Genomic DNA, 25687 nt, shown 5'->3' with positions numbered 1-25687 from the left:
CGAACGGACGTGATTGGTGGGGCTGTGTGAGGCGGGGTGGGGCGAGAGACGCGGAAGTGCCGGCGGGGGAGTCGGTAGTAAGGTTGAGGGCTGTTAACGGTCCCTTTCGGGCGGGACCGGGCGGTGTGAGGGCTGAGGGGAGGGCGCTCGGTCTCGGGGAGAGCTGCTGGGCCGAGCGGTGCTCCGCCGCGGGCCCTGGCGCTACTGCCGGTGGGCAGGAGCCGGGCAGGCCTGGGGGAGGTTCCTCCTCACAGGAGAAATTGACCGGTAGGCCCCCTGAGCAGAACGGGCCATCTTGTCCCTCAGGAGGCGCTGGGTAGTATCTGGTCCCAGCCCTAGGTGGGACTAGTCTGGGGGGTTTGTACAGTAAACGTGAAAATCGGCGATTTCTAATTGTCTCTGTTCCCAAATCAGTATTTCTACCGTGTTCTTCCATGCTGCTCAGGAGAAAGTGAATTGGATGCTGCCCCCTTTTTCTTACCCTGTACTGTGCCCTCCAGATCTCTAGCCCCTGTGAAATAGCGTAAAGAAAATACCCATCTTTGCTGTTTAATATAAATCTAGTTACTTTCAGGTGCAGCATATGCTTTTCTTGATTGGCATCTTTGCGTATCACAGCTTATTTACAATGAAAATGGAAAGGGAATTATTAACTAAGGAGATGTAAAAGCAAGTTGCCTTGTGATGTGGAAGGACTGTGTCCCCATTCTGCAGAATGCGTGTGAAGAAAGTACTGCTGCTTTACTTTGCCAGGATGTAGGTAGGACAAACACAGCAAAGACCGGGAGGTACCTGCATGATGATGGGTCACTTAAATAATCTCCCCCCACAGCAAAAAAGGAGAAAAAAAAAAAAAAAGACACAAAAAAAAGAACATAAAGGGATGACTAGGAAAGAGAGTCCCTTGCAGGACTCGAAATGGTGACTGAAACGGCTGCTAAGGAGATGCAGGGGTTGTGCTGTGTCCCTGACTGATACTGCAGCACTCGGGCTGCAGTCTTTGCTCGTTGCTGCAGCAGCCATGGCAGTTTAGCGTGTGACCAGAAAGCAAGGTTGTTGAGGAATACCCAGCACCAAAAACAGAGAAGGTTGCCGAGGTAGGAAATAGCTCTTTTTCCTGTGGAGAGAAACTACCCAATGGAACTGGGTACCTGAGGGCTTGTTTGAAGAGGAGCCTGGGTTGATAAGGCAACTCCGTTGTAGGTTCTACTCTCTGTTAAAGTAGTAGAAGCCATGTAGAGCCGTTCTAGAGACCTACTATTCTAAATTAAATTAAAACCCTTCATTATGTAGTAGTATACCAGGAGAATTATTTGCATGTGTATGTGGGGGAGGTTTTTCCACTTTCTGAAGGAAGGTGAAAATGAGCATTGTGTAAGGGCTTAAGCATTTTTCAGGGTATTATGCTCTCTGCAACATAAGTGTATTAAAAAGGTTTTGGTTTTGTTCACATTAGTACATTTTTTTAGAGCACAAGGTTATTCACCCAGCAGGAGAAGTCTTCAGTCACTTAAAACCCAAATGACATTCTTGCATTTATCTGTAACATTTTTGTGTGTTTAATAGGGAGTCTGGTGCTGTATTACACAGCACAGGTGCAAATACTGCACTGTTTGGTGTGCGGTATCAATAATATCCTAGGTAACTCTGTTTGGTTTGAGATCCTGTTACTGCTTCTGTAGAAATGCTAAAAGTGAAGTCCTGAAAGACATAATGCTATTGAATTTCTTGCCATGTTTTAATCTTTGCATGAGGCCCACCTGCACCTTGTTTTCTAGCTGTGCTTGTACACACAGGAAAGGCATTAATTCCTCTCTTTATTGTTTTCCAGGTTATTCAGAATTAATTCTCATGTCAGCAGAAAGCTCAACCATCACAGTCCGTCTTGTTCGCTCTTTTGAACACCGGAACTTCAGACCTGTGGTGTATCATGGAGTTAACTTGGATCAGACAGTAAAGCAGTTCATGAATTTTGTGCAGAAGGGTAAGGGGCCGTTGTCTTATTCATTCGTTTCAGTCCCATGTGTTGCTGTCTCCACACAAGAAAGCGGAGGGGAGCAAATGAATGGGAATTCTGTGACTTTGGTAGAGGTGCCAGATTTGTGTTTACATCCCCTGTGTGCTCTCTTCCCTTGGATGAGAGGTCTGGAGTTAATGAGAGCTTCCATGGTCAGTGTGCCATGCCTAAATTTGTGAAGACTGCTCCCCCTGCCCAAAACCCCATCTTTAGTCAAAAAGAGATGAGGGCATTGCTGCATTTGGCTCAGTGCCTCAGGCTCCTGGAGTGGTGCTGTCAGGCAGCTATTCATAAATTAACAGGAGTAAATTAATAGAATTTGGAGAGCCTTTGATCCTTAGGAACTACACCAATATGTGGAATGTGGGAACACAAGTCTGTTTGCTATTTGTGAGAAAAGAGGATCTTGAAAAATTGTTTTTGACATTGTGAGGTCTCACTGTGCATGTTGGCTTCTGAGTTTCTGTCTCCATCTTGAGCTTTGTGGTGCAGATTTACTCATCTATGGGCTTTATGTTTTAAAAGCCTGGTTGAAAGTGGCAGCGTATCTAAAAGTTACTTAATGATGTCGACCAGCCCACGCAGTGACTCGCTAGTTAGGGTGTTACCCAAGTCTTGCAGGTGTATTTCTACACACCTAAATGGAGACATTCAAAGGGTGCAGAATAATATCATGTGATTTTTTTTTGCATGAAGTCAGCTTAAACAAGTCTTGAACTGTTGCTGCTGATAAAATTTGAGCAACTCCTAGGACATTGCCCTGGGCCTCACAGCTGTATCGTGTCTTCAGCAGCTTCCATACTTCTAGACAGCGATGGGCATGGCAAGATCTTAGGATGCTTTTAGAAAACTGCAAGCACTCTCAGAACATATGGTACAGCTGCTGTTATGAGGAATAAAATAAAAAACAATGCTAAGAACTTGCTTTTGATGCGTGCGGTATTGAAACTCACTAGCGTCTTGGACAAGACTTTTTGGAACCTCATTCCACAGATGGATGGATAGTCCTGTTCCTGGTCCAAAAGCTGTGTTCCTTCCTTTACTGTAATCTGTTTTGAAGGGAGATTTGAGATAAATTGTTAAACTACTGATGAAATTAAGGTTTCAGCCGGCTTGCTGCTGAGCACCACACAGGTGGCTGGGCTTTCCAAGGCCCTGGTTAAATCCCTGGGTGTCACTGGGAATGCTGGCACCAGGGAAGGTGTTTGTGTTCTTGCAGTTGCTTATGGGCTGTGTCCTGCATGAGGCTAAAGAGTTAATTTTCTACAGTTTGGCTTCCTTTTTGTGGCTGGTTTGCATGTCTCTGTTTACTGAACAATTCAGTTATGAATGACAGTTGTTTGTATAAGGTAGAGAGAGATGCTGTGCAAACCATTAACAGGATGTTCCTGGCAGATTTCTGAAGGATCAGACTCCTGTGATCATATTCTGATTGCATTGACTCGCTGTCCTCATGGGTCATTTTGTTCAGAGGGGCTTCATGCTCAAGTGAAGTTAATCAGAGATGAAGTAACTATAGAATCTGAGCCAAAGGTTGTGGTTTAGTATTTGATGCTCAGACAAATCTCTGGTGTTGTGGATTTATTTTGATGTAAAGGATGTCCAGGATGCATGCATAAAATAATGTAAAAGAAAATACTGGAAATTAAAAAGAAAGACAACTTTGTTCTAACTTGACGCTTTTATTTTAATAGATGTGCCTTCAAGAACGGGACTTCCTCCACCTTTCAAAAATTACAAGTATGGTACGTGGGTTTTTTTCTTATTTTAATTCCTGTAAAGTGCAGACATAGTATTTTATACCAGTTTCTATACAATTTAGAAGACAACTGCTGTAGAATATTCATGCTGGTGGCAGCGCCTGCCTGCACTTGCAGCTCTACCCCGCTTTCGTAGCCGGGGTTATGCCACTGTGATCACAGTTACGGAACTTGACCATTATTTTGAAGTTCTGTATTAGTCTTTGAATTAGGCTGCATGTTATACATTACTTTCTAATTGGTACTGATGTTTTTTGGTATTAATTTTTTATTACTTTTATAAGTGCCTTTTAACTCTCGTTTTTACTCTAGCGAGCAGCTTGTGGTCTCAAACACTTTGAAATTGTAGTTCTCTAAGTGCTTATGTATTTCAATATCTATTTACTAGTAAGGCAGTAAATAGAAAATGCTTAAGACTAATGTATTTAAATAATTTACAGGATATAAGAGAAGCAGAGGAACTTTGCTCAAAGTAGATATGAAAGCTCTTAAATACAAGCTGATGGAATGAAACAGCCTGTTGTGAAATTTAGGCTGACTTTATCCTCTAATGTAAAGCTATGTGTATATTTCCTTTTTGTGAAGATTGGCATGAACATGTGCAATTCATCTGTTTGGGACAGAGTACACTTTCAAAATAGACTAAATTATTTCCTTTCTTGGAGTTTGTTAACTTGGATGTCAGTAACATATCTTTTCCTGAACTTGGCAATTCTGAACGTTCTCTTGGAGTTTTTTGCTGCAAGTGATCCTCTGTCTCCCATGTTTTTGGAGTTGACAAACTCCTTCCTCTTCGGTGATTCAAAGAATTGAATGAGGAACCTATTTAATACATGTGAATGGTAGTAGACTCTAATTGCCTATTAAAAAAAAAAAAGCCAAACGTTTCATTCTGTGTTCTTGCTGATGGTAAAACAGGTAGTGCAAAATGAAAGCAGAAAAAGAGTTAGGGATTAAGATTTATGATACCCAAGTGGCAAGGACTTGAACATTATTATTTTTAATATATCATTTAAGGTCTTAAAATCTAAGTATCTGTAAGTTTGAATTTGGAGGTGCCCTTCCTTCCCCTAATACCTGCTGCTTTGGCTAGGTAAGGGGGTCCTATCTAGAACAGCTGCTATCGGTTGTATTCCTGGTGTTGCCTATCCCGGCTGCTAGTTTTTTCATCACTTAGAGCATCAGTTTAGTTTTTCCTAAGGCATATGTTGTGGCTGAGCACCTGACTATGCTGTGTAGGACTGAGCATAATGTGGGTGAAAAACACTGCAGAACTTTAAAACCTGTTACACCAGTTAGTGGGGGCCTACTTCTAGTGGGACGGTGCTAGCTGCGTGGAAATTTTCACATAGAAAAATCAAAGCCAAATTCCTCACCTTCCCCTCAGGCTGCGAATCATCCAGGTTCATGATTTTGGCATCTCTTGTGTGCTCTACTGTCGTTCTTGTATTTTGGTGATGAAAGGGCAGTGATACTTCTGCATGAATAGTGCTAGTAAGAGTCAGATTTTATCTTCTGTTTTGTTTGGCAGTGCCAGAAATCTCAGTTGGACCTGTCTGTCTCTCACCTTGCCTGTGTCGGCTTCCTCCTCTCCAGAATTCAGCACCACTTTGTTCTCTCAACATCATATATAATGCCATCACATTTTTCCTCTTGGCTTGATTCTCTTAACTCACATCTCAAAGCTTACGACTTTCATTTTCTCTGCATTTCTTTGTACACATCATTCTTTTCCTCGTTCTAGAACTCTTCTCAGTCAATCTTCTCGTCTTCCTACCCTGTCATTGCCGTCTTTTCACTGATGATGGCCGCCTGGGTGCCAACTTGTCTCATAAGCTGCTTCTCAAATATTTCTTTTTCCCCATGAATGTGGAGCAATGTGGTACATACTTAACAGAATCAGTCTCAGAAAGTGATTTCTTATCTATTGTCACAGAAGATGTATTACTAGAAAAGGAAAGATAAAAATCTGGGAATATGATTGAGTGGGACTAAATGGGGATGATTTAGCAAAGGCTATTGAGAGGACATAAGGCTTTAGCTAGGGTGAGAAGAGACTGCAGTTTCATCTCTGTAACAGAGTTAGAGAAGCCATTTAATAGCTCAGATGAAGACACAGTGAACTGCTGGATGCCAGTGGTGGAGTTGTGAAGAAGTAAAATTGAGACAATAGTTCAGAGAATGAGCAAAGACTAGAGAAAAGGGAATATGACAAAGCAGATGGAGAGTTTAAAACTAGCAGGCAGAGGCTGGATTGTATTTGCTGTGGTAGAAACGTTTTGTAATTGCAGTATATTTTTTGCTGTGATTGCTTAGTCTTTTTGCAATGCTTCTATGCAAGATGGATCCCGGTAATTGCCAATTTAGTATGTGTCTTGCTTCTAATACTGCACTTCTTACAGCATGCTAAGGCTGCCTTCTCAGTGACCTCTCTAGTGGGAATACAGAGTAGTTTTGACCTTATGCAGTGTTTTAAATTAAATGTTTAAAATGGGCCAGAGTGGTATGGAAGCAAACTTCTGAATGGGAGTGTGATCTCTATTACTGTGAACATCTGATTACTTGCACTTCGTAGTTTGAAAGTTGTTTTAGCCTATATCTAACTTTCTTGCATCCTTCTTTTACCAGACTGTTTTCACATGCAGTGTTCGATTAATGCACAAAACCAAACTAGAACAGAAAATGAGCAGGCAAACAACTAAACAACTGGTTTTTGCTTCTTTGCTGAGAAGGGATTGATGAGAGTTTGAGTTTTTTGGTTTTGTTTTTGGTTTCCCCCTTTTTTTTTTTTTTTTAGTGCTGCACGGGCGTCTTCTGACTTCCATTCCCTCTGGATCTTTGCATTCATCTGGTTGCTTTAGTGACGACGTTATTTTCCCCTGTTTTTCTTTTTGTTAGCAAAGCCCTGCCCACATTGCCAGGGGAAAGTGATATTTCTTTTTTTTTAATAGCGTAATTTCTGAAAGTGCTACACTGCAAAAACATATCAGAGATAAATATTACTGAGGAGTTTATAGGATTAAAAAGAGGAGAGGCCGTACATGTTAATGGAAAATGGACTGACTTAACAAAATATCTAAAAGGCTGCTTTCTTCACGAGAAGGAAAATTTCAAGGAATGATCTGAAGTGGTCAGGTTACTGTGTCTTAATTACTTGCTGCCTATCAACTTAACTGTAGTAGTTGACAGCGCATAAATGCTGTTTGTCCTGCCCCAATTGCATGTGTTAAACCTGCTAGGTCAAAACACCCTAACTGGCATTTAAATTGATATGTTTTGACTGGCAATTGGGATGGTCATTAGTTAGTTATTGTAATTCGGCCAGCAAATAGAAGCCCAGTAGGATATGATACCTTAATGTTGGATTGACTGGTTTAAGACTGTGGCTGCAGGACTGGGAAATTAAGATGTTTTCTCCTCTTTTAGACTGAATACACAAAATTGTTCATAATAAAAGATTTTTGAACCGTACCTCTTTGTCTCTCCTTCTCCAAGTACAACTTTCAGTGTTACCTGCCTATTAAGGCTTACTTAAGGAAAACGTTGTGTTTTCTTTCAGATACAATGAAGATTATTCACCAAGCACACAAATCTAAGGTATGATTACTAGATGGATTCTTCCCCTTTTACGTGCTTTAGTGCAGGCAGATCTCTGTGCTGTCAAAGAAGACTGCAGCAGAGACAGTCAGTAAATTCTTATTTTTATGTTTGTATTCTGGTTCTCTGATTTGTAGACCGGTGAACTTATAGTGAGTTTGGAAGATGATGACAAACTGATTTTGAAAGAAGACAGTACACTGAAAGCAGCTGGAGTAGGTAGGAGCACATTTGTATTGACTGAAGGTGCTGTTCATTGTGGTTGTCATTAAACTGATAACTGGCTGATTATGTTTGGATAGCCTGCTGAAAAGTAAATGCTATTCCTGATGCTCTTTACACTACTTGATAATTATTCAGGGAAGAAGGGGCGATAATGTACATTCAAATCATTGGACCGAGGGCAGCAGGTATCTGCACTCCAAATGTTCAGAATGCAAATTGTGATTTTTAGAGGGTATGCTTATAATTCTGCTGAGAGTAATTTTAAATGATTGACAGATAGGTTATTAGTATCGTGTCTGCTTAGTCTTATCAGTAACATTTAAACTGATGTTTTGGTTAGAAATGTAAGTAGTGGAACCAGCATGGAATAATGAAATAAGATTAGATTTGTTTAATGTGCAGCATACAGTGCCTGATAGCCAGATTGCTCAGGAAAGCTCAAGCAGTATCACTTAGAGAATGTGCTGAACATAGCAAAGAGTTGAAACTTGACCTGATTTCTCACATTTTGACAGGGGACTACATATAGGGCATGTCTTCTGGTAATGTAAAGAAATGTCTGTCATGATAAAATTGATGGTCCCTGGATGTCCTTTGGGCTTCTCATAAATGTGGCTGAATGACTTTGTGGCAGCAGGGTACTTAAGGGATGTAGCTGCATTCCACCGTGATATGGACATTCGCTCATTTGAATCTGATTTGCCTAGCTGGGACACATAACTGCCTGCGCTCTAAGTGCAGGGGTTTCACAGAGAAAGCTCCCTCCTGTTCCTGATGCCCTCTGATTGCTCCCCAGCTAGCGAACGGGATTTCTTTCTCATAGGTTTCTTGGCTCTTTTGTTTCCTGCCATTTACTTTCCAGTTTTAAGTGACTTGGGATGTGTCTTTAACGTATTTCTCTGGGGTGCATTGCAACTGGCCTTAGTATACCTTTCCTAAAGGTCTTTGGGCATTCCTATAATACGAATGATAGTTATTATCTGGCTGTTTGTATTAAACCAGGTCTTTTTATCTGGAGGAAAAAAAAAAAAGAAAAAGGTTCCTCTGGAAGGAGGATTACTGGAACTCAAGTTTTATAGATTTGTAATTTAGTTAGCAGAAGATTCATTTAAGCATGATTTTTTAGCTACCTAAGGCATAAGAGGCAATGCAGTTCAGGAGAGGGACTGATGACAGTGCCAAATGTTGAATTAGAAATGACATTGTCCAAAGCTGCCTTCTTTCAAAAAGGTATTAACAAATATTTGCATATATTATCCATCTTTGAAACTAGGTTTGTAGCTGCAGCAGTGAAACAGTTGGATGTCATCTCAAAAAGGTGTCAAAACATCAGAGTAAATGTTACAGTGAAAGGGAATGGGAACAGACCAGCCTGTTCCATGTCTCTGTACAAAGAGAAGGGCAGAAAACAATTTAATGCTGCTTTTAATTTTTTTTCAGAATAACTAACAGCAGTTAGTCATTAGTATATGGTGGATGTTTGTGGTAGAAAGGAAAAACTCTTGCTTTGTAAAATGCAGCATGCCGTTATGCCATTTTGAATTTTGTTATGTTCAGTGTATCTTGATATGAAAATTAGCTAAGTTAGGAGTGGGGTCTTTGTAGTAAAATCTTGAAGATTTTACTTTTCTTCTTCAACAAGAAGTGGAAAAGAGTAAACCAAGGAAGTGCAGTATGATAGCATATACCACTAGTCCTCATCTTGTACAGTTTCATTTAAATCAGTGAGAAGATTTGAAATCTCCTATTGACATATTACATTTTTCCAGTATCTAGTCTGGACAAGATTTAGTGGAATAAAACAGAGAATTGCTGTTAGAAAATCTGTGAAATTGTGAGACATGCAGAACATTTTTTTCTAAGATGCAGTTGATTGCCCTTGGCACTTCACAGGGTTGGGCTGGAGAGTTATAAATTATGAGGACATTAGATAAGTATCCTCGGGAAAGCCTCTGTGGTAGTGATTATTATTACAGTTATTATCTAGTCAGCAAAGTTAATACTTCACTGTTTTGTTTTTGTTTTTTTTTTTTTTTTTTTTTTTTTTTTTTAAAGCAGGGTGTATGTTAATAAAGCGTTCAGTATTCATTGCAAACAGTCTTGTCTGTTTTCTAGTTGAGATTCTAAAACCCCTTCTGCTCCTTTTTTTTTTTCTTTTTTACAAGACAGGCAGACTTCATTAACTTCAGGTTTAATTTAAAAAACGAATGTGGAACTTATTGGCTCAGCACCTTAAAGAATTCCATGTTTAATAATTGTGAAGGCTTTCCATCAGATTTGTCTCTGTTCTGAATTAGTAATGTTGCTGACTTATTGTTTTAGAAGAGGAAGTCCTTGACCTACTGGGTTGAAAGAATTGTGACTGCTCTGAACCTTTGTGGGTCCTTTAGCTCTGCCATATCCCCTGTGAATAATTAGAGGTATTTGAAGGTATTGCTGGAGAAGCCAATTTGTGTCTTTCACTTTGCATATTGTTGAAGCCTCATGAATTAATCATCAGCAGGGCAAAAAATTAACTTCTTCAGACACATATTTTGATGGGTCATGAGGGAGAATGTAAAGTCATCTGTAAAATATTCTACTGATCCTCTAAGTATTAAATTATTATACCTACAGGCTAATTTAATGGAAAAAATAGTTTCTTTTTCCCTTTCCTAACGGAAAAGGGCACAAAAAAAAAAAAAAGAAAATCACGCTTCATTATTTTTCTAGCATTTGCAGGCATTACAAATGCAATCACTTAATTTGCTGAATGCTTATACAAACAATTCTGAAGGCTGTGTTAAACAAATCTTGAGGGGGTCTTGTGTACATATTTACTTCTATATATTCGATATATATTCATGTTCTTGTTTTTTTTTTCCCTTTGTTTCTCCCGCTCCCTCCCCCAAGCTTAAATGATATGTTTAATACTGGAATCTTTTTTGCAAAAATGTGAGGGGGAAAAAAGAAAGTGTGGTGATTTATAATTGTCTTTGTCCAAAATGTTGTCACTTGTCTTCAGAGTTTCTAAGTAGGTGGCTGTTGGGTGGTTTATTTACTGGTGTGCTAAATATTTAATTTTTTATTCGTTCTAGCAAATGAGACCGAATTAGCATTCTTCTGTGAGGAAGATTACAGAAACTACAAAGCTAATCCTGTTTCGGCCTGGTGAAGATCCCAAGAGATTATTTTGTTTTCCCATACCTGTTGTAAATTTTCCTTATGCTGCTTAATGAGATTTTTCTTAAAGATCAATAAATCCTAGAGGATTGCTTTGCAAACAGTGCAATTCCCTTCCTATAGAAATTAATTTCTGTCAATATGCTCAGACTGAGAGAAGGAAAACTGGGGGACATAAATGACTTCTTTCTCGCATTTCTTTTTCCTTTGCTTGCCTCTTAGGATGCAGGCAGCGCAATCTCTGACCTGTGACACATGTTCTTGGTGCGATCCTACAGCAGACATTAGCTACATACTGACATTATACAATGCACAGCGAGATCCCATCGCAGTACTAACTTCTAATGAAAATGGAAACGTTTTATGACCAAATCACTGGGTATTTTAGAGAGCTTGCGAAGAGAATCTCTCTGTTTCAAGTCATAGCTTTACTTCTCTCATTTTATGTTTGGTGTCTTTTGTTTAAATGGTGCAGACTGGCAAGTGTTTCATGCTCTTCACTGCTGAATGCTTTCCTTTGTACTCTCCTGCAGCCCTCTGTAGCATGCTGAAAGGGACAAATGACTGTTGGGAGGCTTTCGTCTTCAAGGACCCAGCTCATCTGTTTCTAGCTTTACATCACGATGATACCTTCACGGAAGAGGCAGCAACCTGAGTTCTGCCAGGACCTCAGTGTGCATAAGTAGGAATTGGGCATTTTTCCAAATGGAGTGAAAGCTCATGGTTTCAGTTTTAAGGATAAAACCTGAATGATTCCATTTTTGTGAGGGGAGGCCCAGTCTGAGAGCCACGTCTTCAAGACTGGAATTGATTCTTTCCTGCTTTCCAAGAGCCAAATACTCATTTGCTATATGTTAGTTCTTGGAAATTCCAGGCTCTCCGACTACATTAACCAAATCAAGAATAAGAAAAAATAATCATGCATCCAAGAAAGTACCTTTAGATAGATACTGCTTGTGAAACTGCTTTTTAGGGGGTACCAAGATGGGACACTGTGCCTTTAAGCCTCTCTTCACTGAAACAGAAGTGATGCTGGCTCTCTGCCTTATCAGGTTCTTGGGCATAGGCTCTGCTAAATCAAATGAGACCTCACGTGCCATTGCTTTAGACCCACACATCTACCCTCAGCTCTGGGCGAGAGCTGACACCACCATTTTCACAAGAGACTTTCCAGAGAAGTAAGTTTACTGTTTCCTAGAGCTTTGATGATTTTTTTTTTTTTATTATTGACATGTGATAGTGAAAGCAGATGTGTGATTTCCAAAGTATCTAAATAAAAGTTCTCTTTACTTTAGATGTAAGAAACCTCTGTGTATTGTTCCCACCTCATTTGCTTCATCCTTCCTGACAACTCTCTGGTTTAGGCTGATTTGGTAGCTGGTGTTACTCACCAACAGCTTTGCTTCAGAGTTTTATTCTCTTGTGAAAGTGGTCTACCACTTTGTCATCTGCGATTAAAAGGGTGATTGTATCTGTATCTTGTAATGTTATGCCTGCTCTGATGAATTTGTGAGGAGAACTTACCACTTGTCCCCTCCTTCTGTCCAGGCTGCCTTTCTGTTGCTGGTACCTGCTCCCCAAGCACGGGCCCGTGTCTCAGCTCTCTTCTTACACATTCTGTCATGTTTGCAGATTAATCTGGTTGATGTGAGTTTGTACGCATCTTCTCAGACAGTTTAAGCTAATGCATTGCACTCCAGAGTATACCAGCTTTGTTCAGCCAAATTTACAATAATGAAGGTAACTTTGTAAGAAGTAGATGGCTACCAGAGAGATCAATGTCTCAGACTGTCTTACCAAGGCATGATGATGTCTGTCAGCACACTCAGGCTCTCGGACTGAGCAAACACTGTCATTCTTTTCCTTCTGTTCTGGGGATTTGAATTTGGTCTCCAGCCCTTTCAGACAGACTTGGACTGGTTTTGTGATCCCTTTTCTCCAAGGCATTTATTTGTGTTTGAAAGACTCACCAAATTTTAACAGCTATCCTTTCTGGGCTAGTACAGTTACAAACATTCAGTGCCACATCGAGTATGGCACAGTGGAAGAGCAATTCTACACCATCAGTGAGAAAACGGTAAATGTTTTGATGCAAATATTTAAGAATGATGTGTCTGGCACTCCAGATTAGCTTCTCTTTCCAAGGGAAGAGTTAAACTACTGCTTTGTGAGCTCAGTTCACTCTGGCAATGGCACTTCATTGGCTCCTTTCTGCAGCAGCACAGTAGAGTCTTTTGTAATGCTCTCAATGGCCATACTTGTAAACTGGCTTCTTCACAAAGTGTTTTTCTACTGTGGTTTTTTTTTTTTTAATTGGACTTTTAATAATGCTTCTTTCAAATGACCCCCACAAAACCACACATAATAACTGAGAACTTGTTAAGATAGATGCTGTTCCAACATTTCTTGGTGGGATATGTTATAGCCTTGTGTCGAAGTAGGTTTGATTCCAGGATTGCTGAACACTGAATGAAATCTGTGAACGCTGGCAAATAAATTACTAGACTGAGATGTATTTGCCCATGTTGTTATGAAATCCTCTTTCTATGGAAGGAAACCACCTATGGAGTTGGTACCATGGTCTGTTGTCCTGGCAGAGGTCATAAACTACATCTGTTTACAATTACTGTTAATCAAAGGTGGCTTCTCCATAATGTGTAGTGGGGTAAGTCGTATAGCTTTGCTAGTGTTCTTAGACATTGTGGCATTAATAAGGATTCATCTTTCAGTATGATGTCCCTAGAGCTTTTCACCAGTCTTTTTTAAAAAAAAAAACAAAAAACAAACAAACAAAAACCAAACCCCAAAAAGAACAGTATCCAGAGTGGACACTGACATAACATACAACTTCTGGGTTATAACACTGTAGCAGGGGAGGGCAGTCAAACTGGAAGCTGGTTGTGTTTGGGAGGCTTGGGTGTTTCTTGGAGAAAAAAAATCACTTCAGAAAGGCTGGAGTTTTGGTTACGAGGTGTGGAAGAACAGGTACTAAGGGAGAAGAGAGGAAATCAGGAAAGGAATTATCATGAAGAGGAAGAAGAGGTACCAGTGTAACTAAATAAACACAATGTCTTTGATGTAAAGCACTCTTGGCACAAATACTGGAGTAGTGCTGCTTTTTTTTAGCACTAAAGGTGTGAAAATGGTGCATTTTAATAATTTTTGGAATTGAACTCATGAACTGCTGAAATAGGCATCTTGTTTTTTCTGGCTTTGTCATGTTATACTTTCTGCATGCAACAGTTGTGTATTTTTCTGTTGCCTCTTGAAGAAGCAAGAGTGAAGAAAACTGCGGATGTGAATAGCTGAGTTAAATGTTGACAATTACCAATGGCATATGGGAGTCCTCAAAGATCTGATATGTGCCACCGTTAAAGTTGCGGAACTGCTTTATCTGATGTAAACATTCTGTCTTAAAGGTGGTCCAGAGATATGTTGTAAGCTGTGGTGTTTCTCTTTCACTCCTCGGGAATGTTCAGCGCATCCCCTGACAGATCGTTTACTTAAAAATGAGTTTGCAAGTAACAGTCCAGGAGTTACCCCAGCCATGACAGGACATCCGTGGGTCCTGTCCTTGGAAGCTAATAGCCACAGAAATCCTGAGTGTCCAGAGATCAAGAATGAAAACCCAGAACATTCGATGCTCGCTCTTGGTCTCATGTGACTGACAGGATCCTGGCTTCAGAGCCACGGCAGCCGGCTGGAGGCATTGCAAATGCTTCAGGCAAGTGCACACTTTTGCTTATTGAACACTTTTGGACTGAGCTCAGTCTTCCTGGTTGGCACCTGATTCTCCTTCCACGACTTCGTTTTCGTAGTACTACTTGGCACAGATTTGCAAGCGATTAATGAGTCAAGCAATGATGCCCAGTAGACAACTTTGCTGCTTTTCATATTGTCAGGATGTTGACTGTTCCTTACTACTTTCCTGCTGAGAAACAGACACACCTTTGCATGTTTTCCCTGCTGCTTTCCTTTGCTTCTTGCTGACACCTCTGCTGATTTGCAGTGCTTTAATGGTTAGGTTTGCACCTCATCTGATATGCAATAGCAGCATTTCCTGTGGCAGTGAATGTAGATTTTTATTTTTTTTTTATTCATGAAGAAATACGCTTTGAAATAAAGAGAAGACCTTTTCTACACTGTCACTAATAGAGCAAAACAAAGGATCTTTTCTTTCTTTACAGGAGGACTTGCACAGGAGAGCACTGTCCACTGGTCAGTGGAAACAAAAATGTTTTTATCATAATGCTTTGTATCTTGGAAGGAAATGAGAGCAGTTACATTGGGAATGCAAAAAAAAATGCAGTGAAAAGCCAAGACCTATTGCCATAAATTGTCTTTGTCTGCAGAGAAAGCCACCAGATGTCAGCACAGCCTGTTCTTTCATTCTCCAGAACGTGTGTAAGCCAAGAAATATGTAATGTTTATGAAAAGTGCTTATCTGTGAATTGGTTTAGCCTGCAAAGTCAGTACTAGGGTTCTGGTGATGAAAGCTGAATCTTTCCTTGCAGAAAGTATTTCTTTTTATATTAAAATCAAAAAGCGGCAAATTGAACTGGTATCGGTGCTTAAATTCCTCTTGTTAGAGAGCATCCTTTGCGAAGCCAGTTCCAGCGTATCTAAATCTTCGCATGCTGTGAGGAGGCATTTGCAGAACATTCATTTGAAGAATTGTCTGGAAAAGATCAGTGTTAATTTGCTGAGGTTTTGTCAAGTAGACTGTAAGTATGCCTATTTTTTTTTTTAAACACAAGGAAAACCACCAAGAACAGACACACATGCAAAGCAGAGCAAAACTCTTCAGCAACACAGCTTAAACACACAACAAATGTATCCTCCATGCTTCTGACCTTAAGCTCCTACTATTTCTTCCATGTAGTGCAAGAGCTGAGGAGAACCTGGCACTGCGTTTTCTGGGCCATGCTTTCTGAGCTGTGATGAGCTGAGATTGGATACGAGTTTTGGAGCCCAAACCCAAGCACTGTGCACAGCTTTATGCTGTCAGTGATTGAAGTGCGCGTAGGCGCTGCCTGGTTAAAAGGTAAATTTGAATTGTTGCACAGGGACAAGGTGTGACGGAGCTTTCTGCTGAGATTCCTGTCACTTTTCTTGCAGCAGCTTGCAAATGCCAGGGAGACTCTCAAAGACTCCCTGGAAGTGTTCAAGGCCAGGCTGGATGGGGCTTTGAGCAGCCTGGTCTAGTGGGAGGTGTCCCTGCCCAGGGCAGGGGGCTGGAACTAGATGAGCTTTAAAGTCCTTTCCAACCCAAACCATTCTGTGATTCTGTAAAGTGGCAGGTAGAGCCTGGGTGACCTAAATTCTTCCTTCCTTCTGTTTTGGGCTGCTTCTTTCATTCCTTTCTTCTAGCCTGGTAGCATCGGTGTCATGCTAGGGGTTTACCACAGCTTGCTGTGTATGAGAACTGCGTATCGATTCCAAACTATCGCTATAACCCTCAAACACCATTCACAATCCGGAGGTGATGGATAGCAGATTGCAGCTGTGCAGCCTTGTGCTGACTGCAGGGGAAGGCTGCTGCATGCACGGGTGCAGCCAGCACGGTGCTGCAGGTTGTTTGGGAGGTGTTGGTCCCGCTTCTCTTCCATCTGCACAGCACCCGGTTCTGCTTTGCTGGGGAGCAGGACCTTGTCTTGAAGCACAGCACGTGTGACAGGCAGCTGAGAGGAGAAGTGGGTGTTTGGGCTGGTGATGCAGTGGGGGAGAGCATGGGGCATAAAGCTTTCATCTTCCTGTAGGTATGGTATTTTTTATCAGATATGGGTGGTACCTTTTATTTGCTAGCATCCTCTCTCTCTGATAGTAATGGATTCTTTCCTTTGTACTGGCCCAAAAGCAGCTAGCCAGAAGAGTGGGAGCTTCAATGGCTAGCGAATACATTCAGTGTGACAGATTACTGTAAGAATTTACCTTTGTATGTCCATTTCTGCTCTCCGGCAGGTGACTTAGTGTCGTGTACCAGGAAATGTCAGCAAGTACTGTAAGAACTGCTGCTGTCTGCTCTCATTACACATCCTGGGAAGGTTTAATTCTGCTTTCTAACATGAAGCCCAGAGAACGTATTCTTCAAGGCCAATTTAGGAAGCTCATTTTCTTCAGTGAACTGAGATTTTTAAAATGGAAGGTGTGGTATTGCTCTGTTTTTCATGCTACCTTGAGGTCACATCTTTGGCTCTATGCATATATTTGTGTCCATGCAACAAGAGGACATCAGTTGGTTTTAGAGTCAAAGCAGCAATCTAGAAATGAAAGCCTTATACCCTAGCAGTTAGTATCGTGGCCATTTCTTCACACTGTCCCCCTGCCCTATCCCTCCCAAATCCAATAAACCTCGTTTTGCAGAGAGCAGACTTGGAATCTTGCACAGCAACTGTGTTTTCTAGAGCGCTGAATGAGACAGCTGCGTAAGCGCAGACGTCTGATTGCAGAGAGCTCTTTAAGCCAGCAGGCTGGCATGCTGCAGCAGCAGCTGAAGCTGGCTAATTGTAGATCAGATACGGGAAGCAGATAACAAGACAAACTAGCCAGCTGAACAGCAGCTGTAGTGGATCCTCCAGTGCTGAGGTTTCTAAATCTAAAGCAGATTATCTTTTCAGGAGGACTGCAGTGGTGCCACTTTAAGTCTTTGAAGGGTTCCCGTAATACTATGGCTTGTAATACGTGATCCTCCTGACTGGCCACACACAACGGTTATTTTCAGTCTTTGATTATCAAAGTCCCGCACACGCTCTGCTAACAAGAACTGTCCCTGATCATAGATGGTATCTTCCTGCTGTATATTGTATGCTCAGCTTTTAAATAAGCATGGTTCTGACTTGCCCTAAAAAAAACTCGTGCAGAATTTCTGCAAAACTGATGCTGCTTATTAAGGCACAATAAACGGATAAAAGAAAACTGTTCTAGTGTAAGAAATCTCGTTCCTCAAACCTGAGGCACAGTCCGCAGATCCCGCTATCTCAGTGCGTGCAGTTTTGAGCTCAAGGATAACACCAGGCTTTTGTTGATGATTGCAGCAGGTCATGCAGCTGCGCTGGCCATCTTGGAGACACTGAAGGAAATATATTGCATAGAGGTGCTGAAGCAAGTGCATTCCCCTAAAGATTTAACTGTAGTTTGATATATCACTTTGTAAGTAAATCCCTGAAGAGCAAGAAACCAATTGCACTGTTAAAAGCCTTGTATTATAAAACAGAAGAAGTGAGAGGACTGTACCTGCAGAGGTTAATCTTCAGCACAGGAATTTAAATGAACTCATTAAAATCAACTTACAAATTAGCTCATTAAAATGCAACGCTGCAGATCCAGAAGTTGGTTGATCTGGCATGCCACTTCTATGAAGAAGTGACTTAGGAAATGGAGAACAAATTGATAGTATTAAAACTCCCTTTTTCTTTCCAGCCCCATAAACCCTCATTTGTAACTCCCTCTTCCTTGAACTCGGTATCAACAGCGCTTTTTGGTTAGCGAATTAAGCTTGTTTGATCCTGTGCTACAACTGCTGTGTAATATCACTAGGCTCTTGTAATGAAATGTCTGTCTGTACACACTCGTGCCCTCCCACATGCGTAGGAACTCCGTAAGAGAAGCTCTGTTGCACTGGATCACAGCAATGATCATTTTTATTTATGATCTTGATAATGAGACTCTACCAGCTGCTGGCTGTAGTAGGTTTTATTTCCTAGTGGTTAAATTCCGGATGATCACACTGCCCTCTACTACTGCCATTAAAGTAATGGTATTGTTTAGGGGGAGGAGGGAAAAAAGACCCAAACGAGTTCTGATATAATTATATAGATCTGTTCAGAATATTTTTTATGTAGCTAATGATGCCAGTGATTAAAACTGGCCTTACTCTTACAGCTTTTCAGTTGGTTCTTACATATCCCAGAGGCACATAGTAGGCATTACAGAAAATAAAAATATAAAGAATTTACATTCCAGCTGTATATTCTGCAATAATATATATATGTGTGTGTGTGTACATATATACAGAAAGACAAACTCCAAGTACAAAACCAGTTAATTGGTAAATTTTAAGCTAACGTCACTAAACCCGCTATCCACATCAAAAAATGTGTAGGGAAAGATAATTGAAAAATTCCTCAAACTACTTTTCAGCATTGCAGAATGAGAAGAAATTACTCAAGCTGTTGTGTCGAAGGCTTTAAGGACCAGACGCCTACAGAGGGCACCATTTGAAATGCTGTTCTGCATTTACAGGAATGGGTTTCAGGCTTTAAAAGGGACGGTGACTGGCTGGACAGTATGTTGGCACAGGCGTTACCGGGAGACACTTGATCAGCCTTTATTTAGACGCTGTGGAGCTGCGGTAGCTGTGGGGATTTTGAACTGGCTTGTCTGTCCATCTGGGCTTGTGTCCATCTGAAAAGCACCGTGCTGACTCCCTCACGGAGCCAGCTCCTCAGGTAGGTCCGGGTGCCTAACTCTGCCTCTGCTCATGAAAACCGTCCCTTTGCCGTCAGTGGGAAAGGGTACGGGGGCGTGAAAGTCAGGTAAACAAAGCAAAGGTGCAAACCTTACTTCTGCTGGGCAGAAAGGCGAGTCTTTAACCTTGCAGCGACTCACAATAAAACCACACCTTTCCCCTTAAAGACGAAGTTTGTGTAATGCTCTTACCCTGCCTCCTAATCCTTTTTTTTTTTTTTTTTTTTTTTTTGCCACGGCGCAGTAAGTCTTGCCTGACCTAAAGATCTGAAAAGAAGTTTAGGTGGGAAAAAGAGGCATTGGAATACACTATTGTATTCAGAAAATGTGTAAATCGGTGCTTTTATGTTGACTTTGCTTGATGATGAAATGGAGAACACTGAAAGAACAAACTTGCTGAATCCAGTAACTCGAGGATGAGTTAAGCTGGAGTGGGTGGAATTACACTCAGGTGAAACTGTCTCAAATCCATGTGGAAACTTAACCCACACAATGCAAACACAAATAAATAGTGCCAGGTAATCAATGTGCTTGGTGAGTGATTTGATCGGGTGCTGGTCTGGGCGAGGTTGTGGAGATGGATGGGGAAACCTGAATAACCGCAGTTTTCTGAAGGGGACAGTAGGAAAGAATGGTACATTCTTCATGTTGCCAAAAAAAATAATAAAAAAATCAGCTGATGATGAAATCTGGGCATTTCCCTCATGCTGATCTCTTTATATTCAGTTAAAGGAAGTGGCGATTGGAGACTTTACTGTAAGCCTTAGGAAAGAACTGAAATCTCTCAATATCGTCACTGGCAGCTTGAGCAGTATTTGGAGAACATTACTCAGTGTAGTTATTTGAGGCTAAACAGGGAATTCTTAAGATCCATCTGTGTAGAAATCATCCAGGTTACAGAAGCAATGTTGGCTTGTAGAAGGGCTTATGTGTCCCAAAGTTGATCATTTCCCCCCCCCCCTTATATTAACTGTGGTCTAGTAACAAGTACTTTCTTGTCCCGCAAACCATACCTCATTTGACACTGACAGCTGTTATTTTTCAAAGCAATACTCAACACTGAGTGGTGTCTTTTACTTAGCTGTAGGAAAATAAGGCTATTCCAGCCATGTCCTTGTATCTGACCTTGCTGAGTTAGTCGTCTTGTGCCACCCCAATTGCTTGCTTTTAAATGAGCCTTTGTGAATGACTGTCCGTTCTCTGCCTGGTGATTTGTATGTCCAAAACCTAAAGAATTATTCTGATAAACAGCAAGAGCTTGAAGGGATAGGAAATGACAGGTGGAAAATGAAATTAGGACAGAAATCTTCATTGCCCTGCACCTTGTCCAAAGTGGGTGTGAAGGCAGAAGAACATTTGATACCTGCTTTGCAATCTAGCAAGTTACTTATTAAGGTGCAAGGCAACGAAAGGCTGTGGCCTAAATGTACAATTGCTGTATCTTCATGCTGTGGTCAAGACTTGCTGATCCCTTTGCAAGACCATTCAAAGATCTTATCATTGCTGGTGAAACCAATGGGTTTAGAGCTGCTGTTTTATCTGGGTAAATGGGCATGTTCAAGTGACAATGATTTCCAAAAGCTTCACCCTATTGTTTGATGTAAGGCCAGCTGGAAGGCCTTGGTTTTCTTCATGTAATTCCGTGAAGCAGCAGGTCTTTCCGATAATTATCTTCGCTCTATTTCCATCAAATACCGCTTGAAACTTTTGGTGTAGTCAAAGAGAGAACATGCAGCAGCAGCAGCTGTCAGAGCCAGCAGTGCAGGCCAGATGTGTGATGTTAGGGATGTCTCTCTCTTCAAATGCTTTTATACTGCTGGAAAAAGCACTTTATTTCTGTAGCTTATAAATGTGCACCAAGCACAGCTTACAGGACCAGCAGCGTTGTCTGTATTTGAGAGAACAGGGATAGTTGGACTTGCTGTCAGGTTTAGATGCTTTTAGTAAAATCTGTAGATGCTACATAACATGGATATTGCTCTTCTTACTTGTTCATAGAGTTCATTGAGGAGACCAAAACCAGAGACAATTCATCTTCCTAAACCTCACTGCCTTGATTGATCCAGACGCTCAAGAGGCAGGATATCTTTGCTGTCATAAAACATAGAAAATCTGTGCTACTTTATATTTTAAAAAAAAAAAAAAAAAAAAGGCATTGAAATTTATGAGAGCAGCTAGTGAAGCAACCGAGAAGCGCTGGTCTGGGGAGCTGCCAGCCAGCACCTCAAGTGACTGATCTGACTAACAGAGTCCATCGGTTTCCTGGGTATATTAGTGCTGCTAGCTCGGCTTTCACGGCCATTTTTAAGGCAAGAACTGTCCTAGCAAATCTGCAATATAATTTAACTACTGTCTAAACTAGTTTCATGGTCATCCATTTTCTAAAGTCACCAAATTTTATTATTTACCCACAGTACAATTATACCAAAACATACATATATTTAAGAAAAAGAAACACCTTTATAGAAATGTTGCTAGTGCTCTGAAATCCTCTGTCACAGCCAGGGCTCCCTTAGACATTGCTAGAGGTCTCCCCGCTTGAATATTCCCCCGTTGCGCTGGGCAGAACAAACTTCACATATCTTCCCTTCTCCCAGCCCCTCCTGATTCGCAGAAGTCTTTGCTGGATGCAGGGCAAACTGAAGACGACTTTTGCTAGGATCACAGTACACGGGACGAGCAGCGTGAGGGTGTAGGTCGGAGGCAGGTAGAATTTGTACTGGTTCTCGTCGAAGGCCCTCGACCATCCGTACGTGAGTGTGTGCAGAGTGCTGATTACCAAGGCGATAAATCCAAGGGTGGACTAAAAGGAAGAGAAACACACGACAGTTAGCAGAGGACTACATGCCTGGCTATTTTCCTACATATATATTTTTACACTATTTTCTAAGCATATATAGCACAGAGAAAGCAATGAATATTCCTGTGTTTTTTGGCCAGAACAAAACATGACTGGAAGCCTTTCCTGGGTAGCGTGCCAGACCGCGTTTTTCTTTTTCTAATCGGAGGTTAAGTGTGATATTAGAAACTCAGCAGGAGCTTCCCAGAAGATGCTGCCAACTCAGCAGAGAGGTGGGCTCCCGCCTCCGTGCGAAGCAGCAGCCCCCGGCCCCTGCCGAGCAGGGAACGAGCAGGGAACGGCAGGCAGCTCACAAATGCTCCTCCCGAGCCGCAGCTGCCAGCTGGGCTGCCTGCCGGTCCATGGCTGGCGAGAGGCTGCTGGCCGGCGGGGTGAAGCATCAGCATCGTGGCTCTGGACCAGCAGTTGGCACCATCAGAAGTCGGTGAAGCTGCAGCTTCGCACAGAGCAAAGACACCTTCAGGTAACTGCCGTCATTTACAAGGAAATGAGATTATGGAGGCAGAAATGCTCTGGCTGGAGGTGAGCATCAGCCCTGATGGGTTTCCATCTCTGTCCTAGAGATCTGTGTTGGTTCATGAGCCAGACCATCAGGCTGCGTGATGGACTAAGTCTTTGAAATGGGGAGTCAAGAGCCCTTTATCAACTTGGGGAGGCAGCAAAGACCCAGTCCCTGTTCTGCAGACAAGAACTTTCCCTGTTTTCATCTGAGATTATGGCTCCCAAGCACCCCCAGAGACAACACTTTGCCTGAATATTTCCAGCTCCCTCTGGGTGTTGCTCTCCAGAGGGGTTTTAAACTGGTTGCCTCACTGGTGGTTTCCTGCAAGCATCAGAGGTGGTGGCTCCCGAGCTTGCCAGGTCTCGCAGGGCACTCACTCCCGGAGGCATCTCAAATACAATCCTTTGCTGCCGCGTTTTCAAAGAAAAGCATGGGTGTAGGATATTGCTCTGCTGCCCTCCCTCGAATGCTTGGTCTAAGCCTGCAAAAGTAACCAGATTTCAAGATGCCTGGGCAGGGAAAACTTTGCTGGTAGTGTTCGTAACTTGGGGAAGGAAGCCTTTACAAGTCAAAATACCTGGCTTGGTGCAGGTAGTCAGAGATCAGCAAGAAACACGGTCTTCCTCCAGGAAAGACGGCACAGCAGGGCAATAAGGGATCAGGCAAAGCAGGAGGAAGGACTCCTCATTTTCTCGTGAAAAAATAATCTAAACTGGGAAACTGCTCAATTCAAAGCATCACTTCCTATTTTTGATTGTGGGGAAACTATTTAAAAACCCAGAAAACTTTTAAAAATGTACCGTGTTGTTACCAACAAACTAGACCAAGGATACGCTATGAGAGCTAATCGTTTAGGCAGCTGAGAGGACTGGGCAGGGGAGTGAAGGAGAGCTCTAAAACGTGCTACCAGATCTAGGGACTTGACTTTTACAGCGCCTATCAGGCAGCCATGTAGGTGTCACTGAGTCCTGCCGAGATTTCACCCGTACGACCCCCTGCCGAGGTAGGGAGCTCTTCTCTCTGTCTTACAGCTCAGCATTACTCCAGGTCGTGCCAGGAGTTGGGAGCAGATCTGTGAACTGATCTTCAGTCCTGCGTGCATCCCCACACCCATCCTCTCCTCCATCGGAAGACATCCTTCTTACCATGTCCAATTCTTTAGCCAAAGTGGTAACAAGCAGCAAACCCACAGGGTCGAGATTGGGTTCAAAATTAAGGAGGAGTTTGCTGCAATGTGCCGTGATCGTAGTTGAACCTAACAGCAGGACCCGACCCGTAGCTCATCCGTTCTTTATCAACTCTGAGCTTCTCTCCAACAGGCAAGAGAATCTCTGGGTGGGAAAAGGTTGGAAGTACCAGTCTGGCAGGGCAGAGATGTAAAGCAGGGCAAGGGGAAAGGGGACAGAGTGAAGTCCAAGGGTAGCAGGCGCTTTCTGCCCTGGGCGGAGGGTGCGTTAGGAGTCAGCCCGAGTGGGGCTCTATGCACAGCAGAGATGTCAGAGCTGGAGATAATTAGTTTGTACCTCTACAGTTTCTCTTTCAACCGCTGCTGCTACCGGGGAAGAGCAGGAATGGAAATTAGCAGGACAAAAGGTGACAAACCATCACAGGTACTCAGTGACCCACCTTTGCGTGTGGATGGTGGGTCACATGAAACAAAAAAGCTAATTGGCAAAAAATGCGTGGATAAGCTGCCGGCGGCTGAAAGCAGTGCTGGCAGCTCCTCAGACGGCAGCAATGGGCTGACCCGCTCCTAACACAAATGCGGGGCTGCCTGGTGACAGCCCGGGCGCTGGGGTCCCAGTGCCACCGGCTGGCTGAAGGACAGCAGGCTGCGCCCACCAGACAAGCTGTCAGATGGGTAGAGGTTGATCTGTAAGTGCACGAAAGACAAAGGTTTTGCTGATGGCAGCTTAGCTCAGTACGTACAGCTCGATTATATACTCGGTATAGACCGATGCAGAGCCTGCTGAGCACCCCGCGGGGGCTGACCTGCCAACGTGCTTAGCCCTGATACCGCGCTGAGTTTTGAAGCTCTGTTCTCATTCATCCTCTCAATGCTGTTTCTGGCTATGAAGCTTTTTGGAGTTGTTTTGTTTCAAGCAGTGGCAGGTTTGGTTTTTTCCCCACTGTCGCAGCATGGGGAATATGGGGCCACCACCCATGTAAGGTGTTAAAGATGGCTGCACGACGACGGTATCTTCCTAACGCAGGCTTTGCATCTATTTTCCATTCTGTATTAACTCCTGTATCTCCCCCATCGCCTTGGTGCCTGCGAGGCTCCCTGTAATGCACCAGTGACGGGGACGCAGTCACATGTGGCTCATTTAGAAATGTCTGGGCAGCGTCCAAAGCCAACAGCCCCTTCCTGACCCAAATATGTTTCTGACTTCTGCTGCCGTCAGTCCCGTGAAGTCATTAGCTCCGTGGAAGCGGCTCTGGCTCACACTTTGTCGACAGGAAGGTGAGAAAAGGTCTGATGACAGATTCTTTATATCTTGCGATACACGAGCTAAGAAAGAAACCAGGTCAATTCAACCTTCAAATTCCAGGAGGACTTCCCAGGGTGGGAAGGTAACGGCAATCATACACATTTTTACTTCTCAGCCAGTTAGAGCTGATTTGTAAATCACTGGGGAACACTAAAAATGTCTCCTGTAAGTTGAATTACATACGAATCATTCCTGTTATCCAGTGTCTAGCTCCTGTACATTTTCTGTTCATCAGAACTGGACATACAGGGGAATGGTGTATCCAGTTTAACTGCCTTTAATTGAAATTTGTGTATGTGCAGGAAGTACTATAAAAATTAACTGTTTGTGTTTTTTTTTTTTTTCTAAAACCCTAGAAAATGATCCTTAGCAAGAATCCAAATGGGATTTTTGGCCCATGGGGCAACAGATGTGTATTTTAAGAGGGTGGCGGTATCCCATGACACTAATAGAGTGCACATGCTGCTGTTGGAAAATGTCAGACTTGGGAAGCTCCGGGTAAGGAGGGGACTAAAGTGGCTCCTGGATTTGTAAGAAGCCCCAGCCCCGTCTTAAATGTGGCTTTTGGTAGAGCACCTCTCAAACACACCACCCAGTTCAACTGGG

At 42.4% G+C, this 25687-nt stretch overlaps 2 protein-coding genes across 16 annotated transcripts in view; one reads left to right on the top strand and one right to left on the bottom strand.

Moving 5' to 3' along the window:
* The first annotated feature begins 30 nt into the window (after window positions 1-30).
* On the top strand, window positions 31-17549 carry C7H2orf76 (chromosome 7 C2orf76 homolog). 12 transcript variants are annotated; one of them, XR_010072045.1, is made up of 8 exons: window positions 97-267; window positions 619-760; window positions 1832-1984; window positions 3712-3762; window positions 7337-7374; window positions 7512-7593; window positions 11295-15805; window positions 16723-17549. XR_010072045.1 is itself a non-coding variant. In XM_063341886.1 (7 exons), the coding sequence occupies exons 2-7, from the start codon at window positions 685-687 to the stop codon at window positions 11414-11416; spliced, it is 522 nt and encodes a 173-aa protein (XP_063197956.1). In that variant the 5' UTR covers window positions 31-82; window positions 619-684; the 3' UTR covers window positions 11417-16700. The 12 variants fall into 12 exon arrangements, 10 of the variants coding, with proteins under 10 accessions (XP_063197956.1, XP_063197959.1, XP_063197963.1 ...); XR_010072046.1 differs by lacking the exon at window positions 16723-17549 and adding an exon at window positions 9922-10029 and having other exon boundaries at window positions 100-267; window positions 10677-16700; XM_063341886.1 differs by lacking the exons at window positions 97-267; window positions 16723-17549 and adding an exon at window positions 31-82 and having other exon boundaries at window positions 11295-16700.
* Window positions 17550-18428: 879 nt separating this feature from the next.
* The window catches only part of STEAP3 (STEAP3 metalloreductase), a 30014-nt gene continuing 22755 nt past the window's right edge, over window positions 18429-25687 (bottom strand). For 2 of the 4 annotated variants that reach the window (XM_063341839.1, XM_063341840.1), the window contains exon 5: window positions 18432-22030. In XM_063341839.1, the coding sequence (XP_063197909.1) occupies window positions 21740-22030 (291 nt within the window). In that variant the 3' untranslated portion in view covers window positions 18432-21739. Of the gene's footprint in view, window positions 22031-25687 lie in introns of all 4 variants that reach the window. The other 2 variants (XM_063341841.1, XM_063341838.1) reach the window with 2 other exon arrangements.

The sequence above is a fragment of the Chroicocephalus ridibundus genome, chromosome 7 (genome assembly GCF_963924245.1).
Source record: "Chroicocephalus ridibundus chromosome 7, bChrRid1.1, whole genome shotgun sequence".
NCBI lineage: Eukaryota > Metazoa > Chordata > Aves > Charadriiformes > Laridae > Chroicocephalus > Chroicocephalus ridibundus.
The sequence above is the reverse complement of the archived record's forward strand: the minus strand, read 5'-3'. Positions and strand labels throughout refer to the sequence as shown.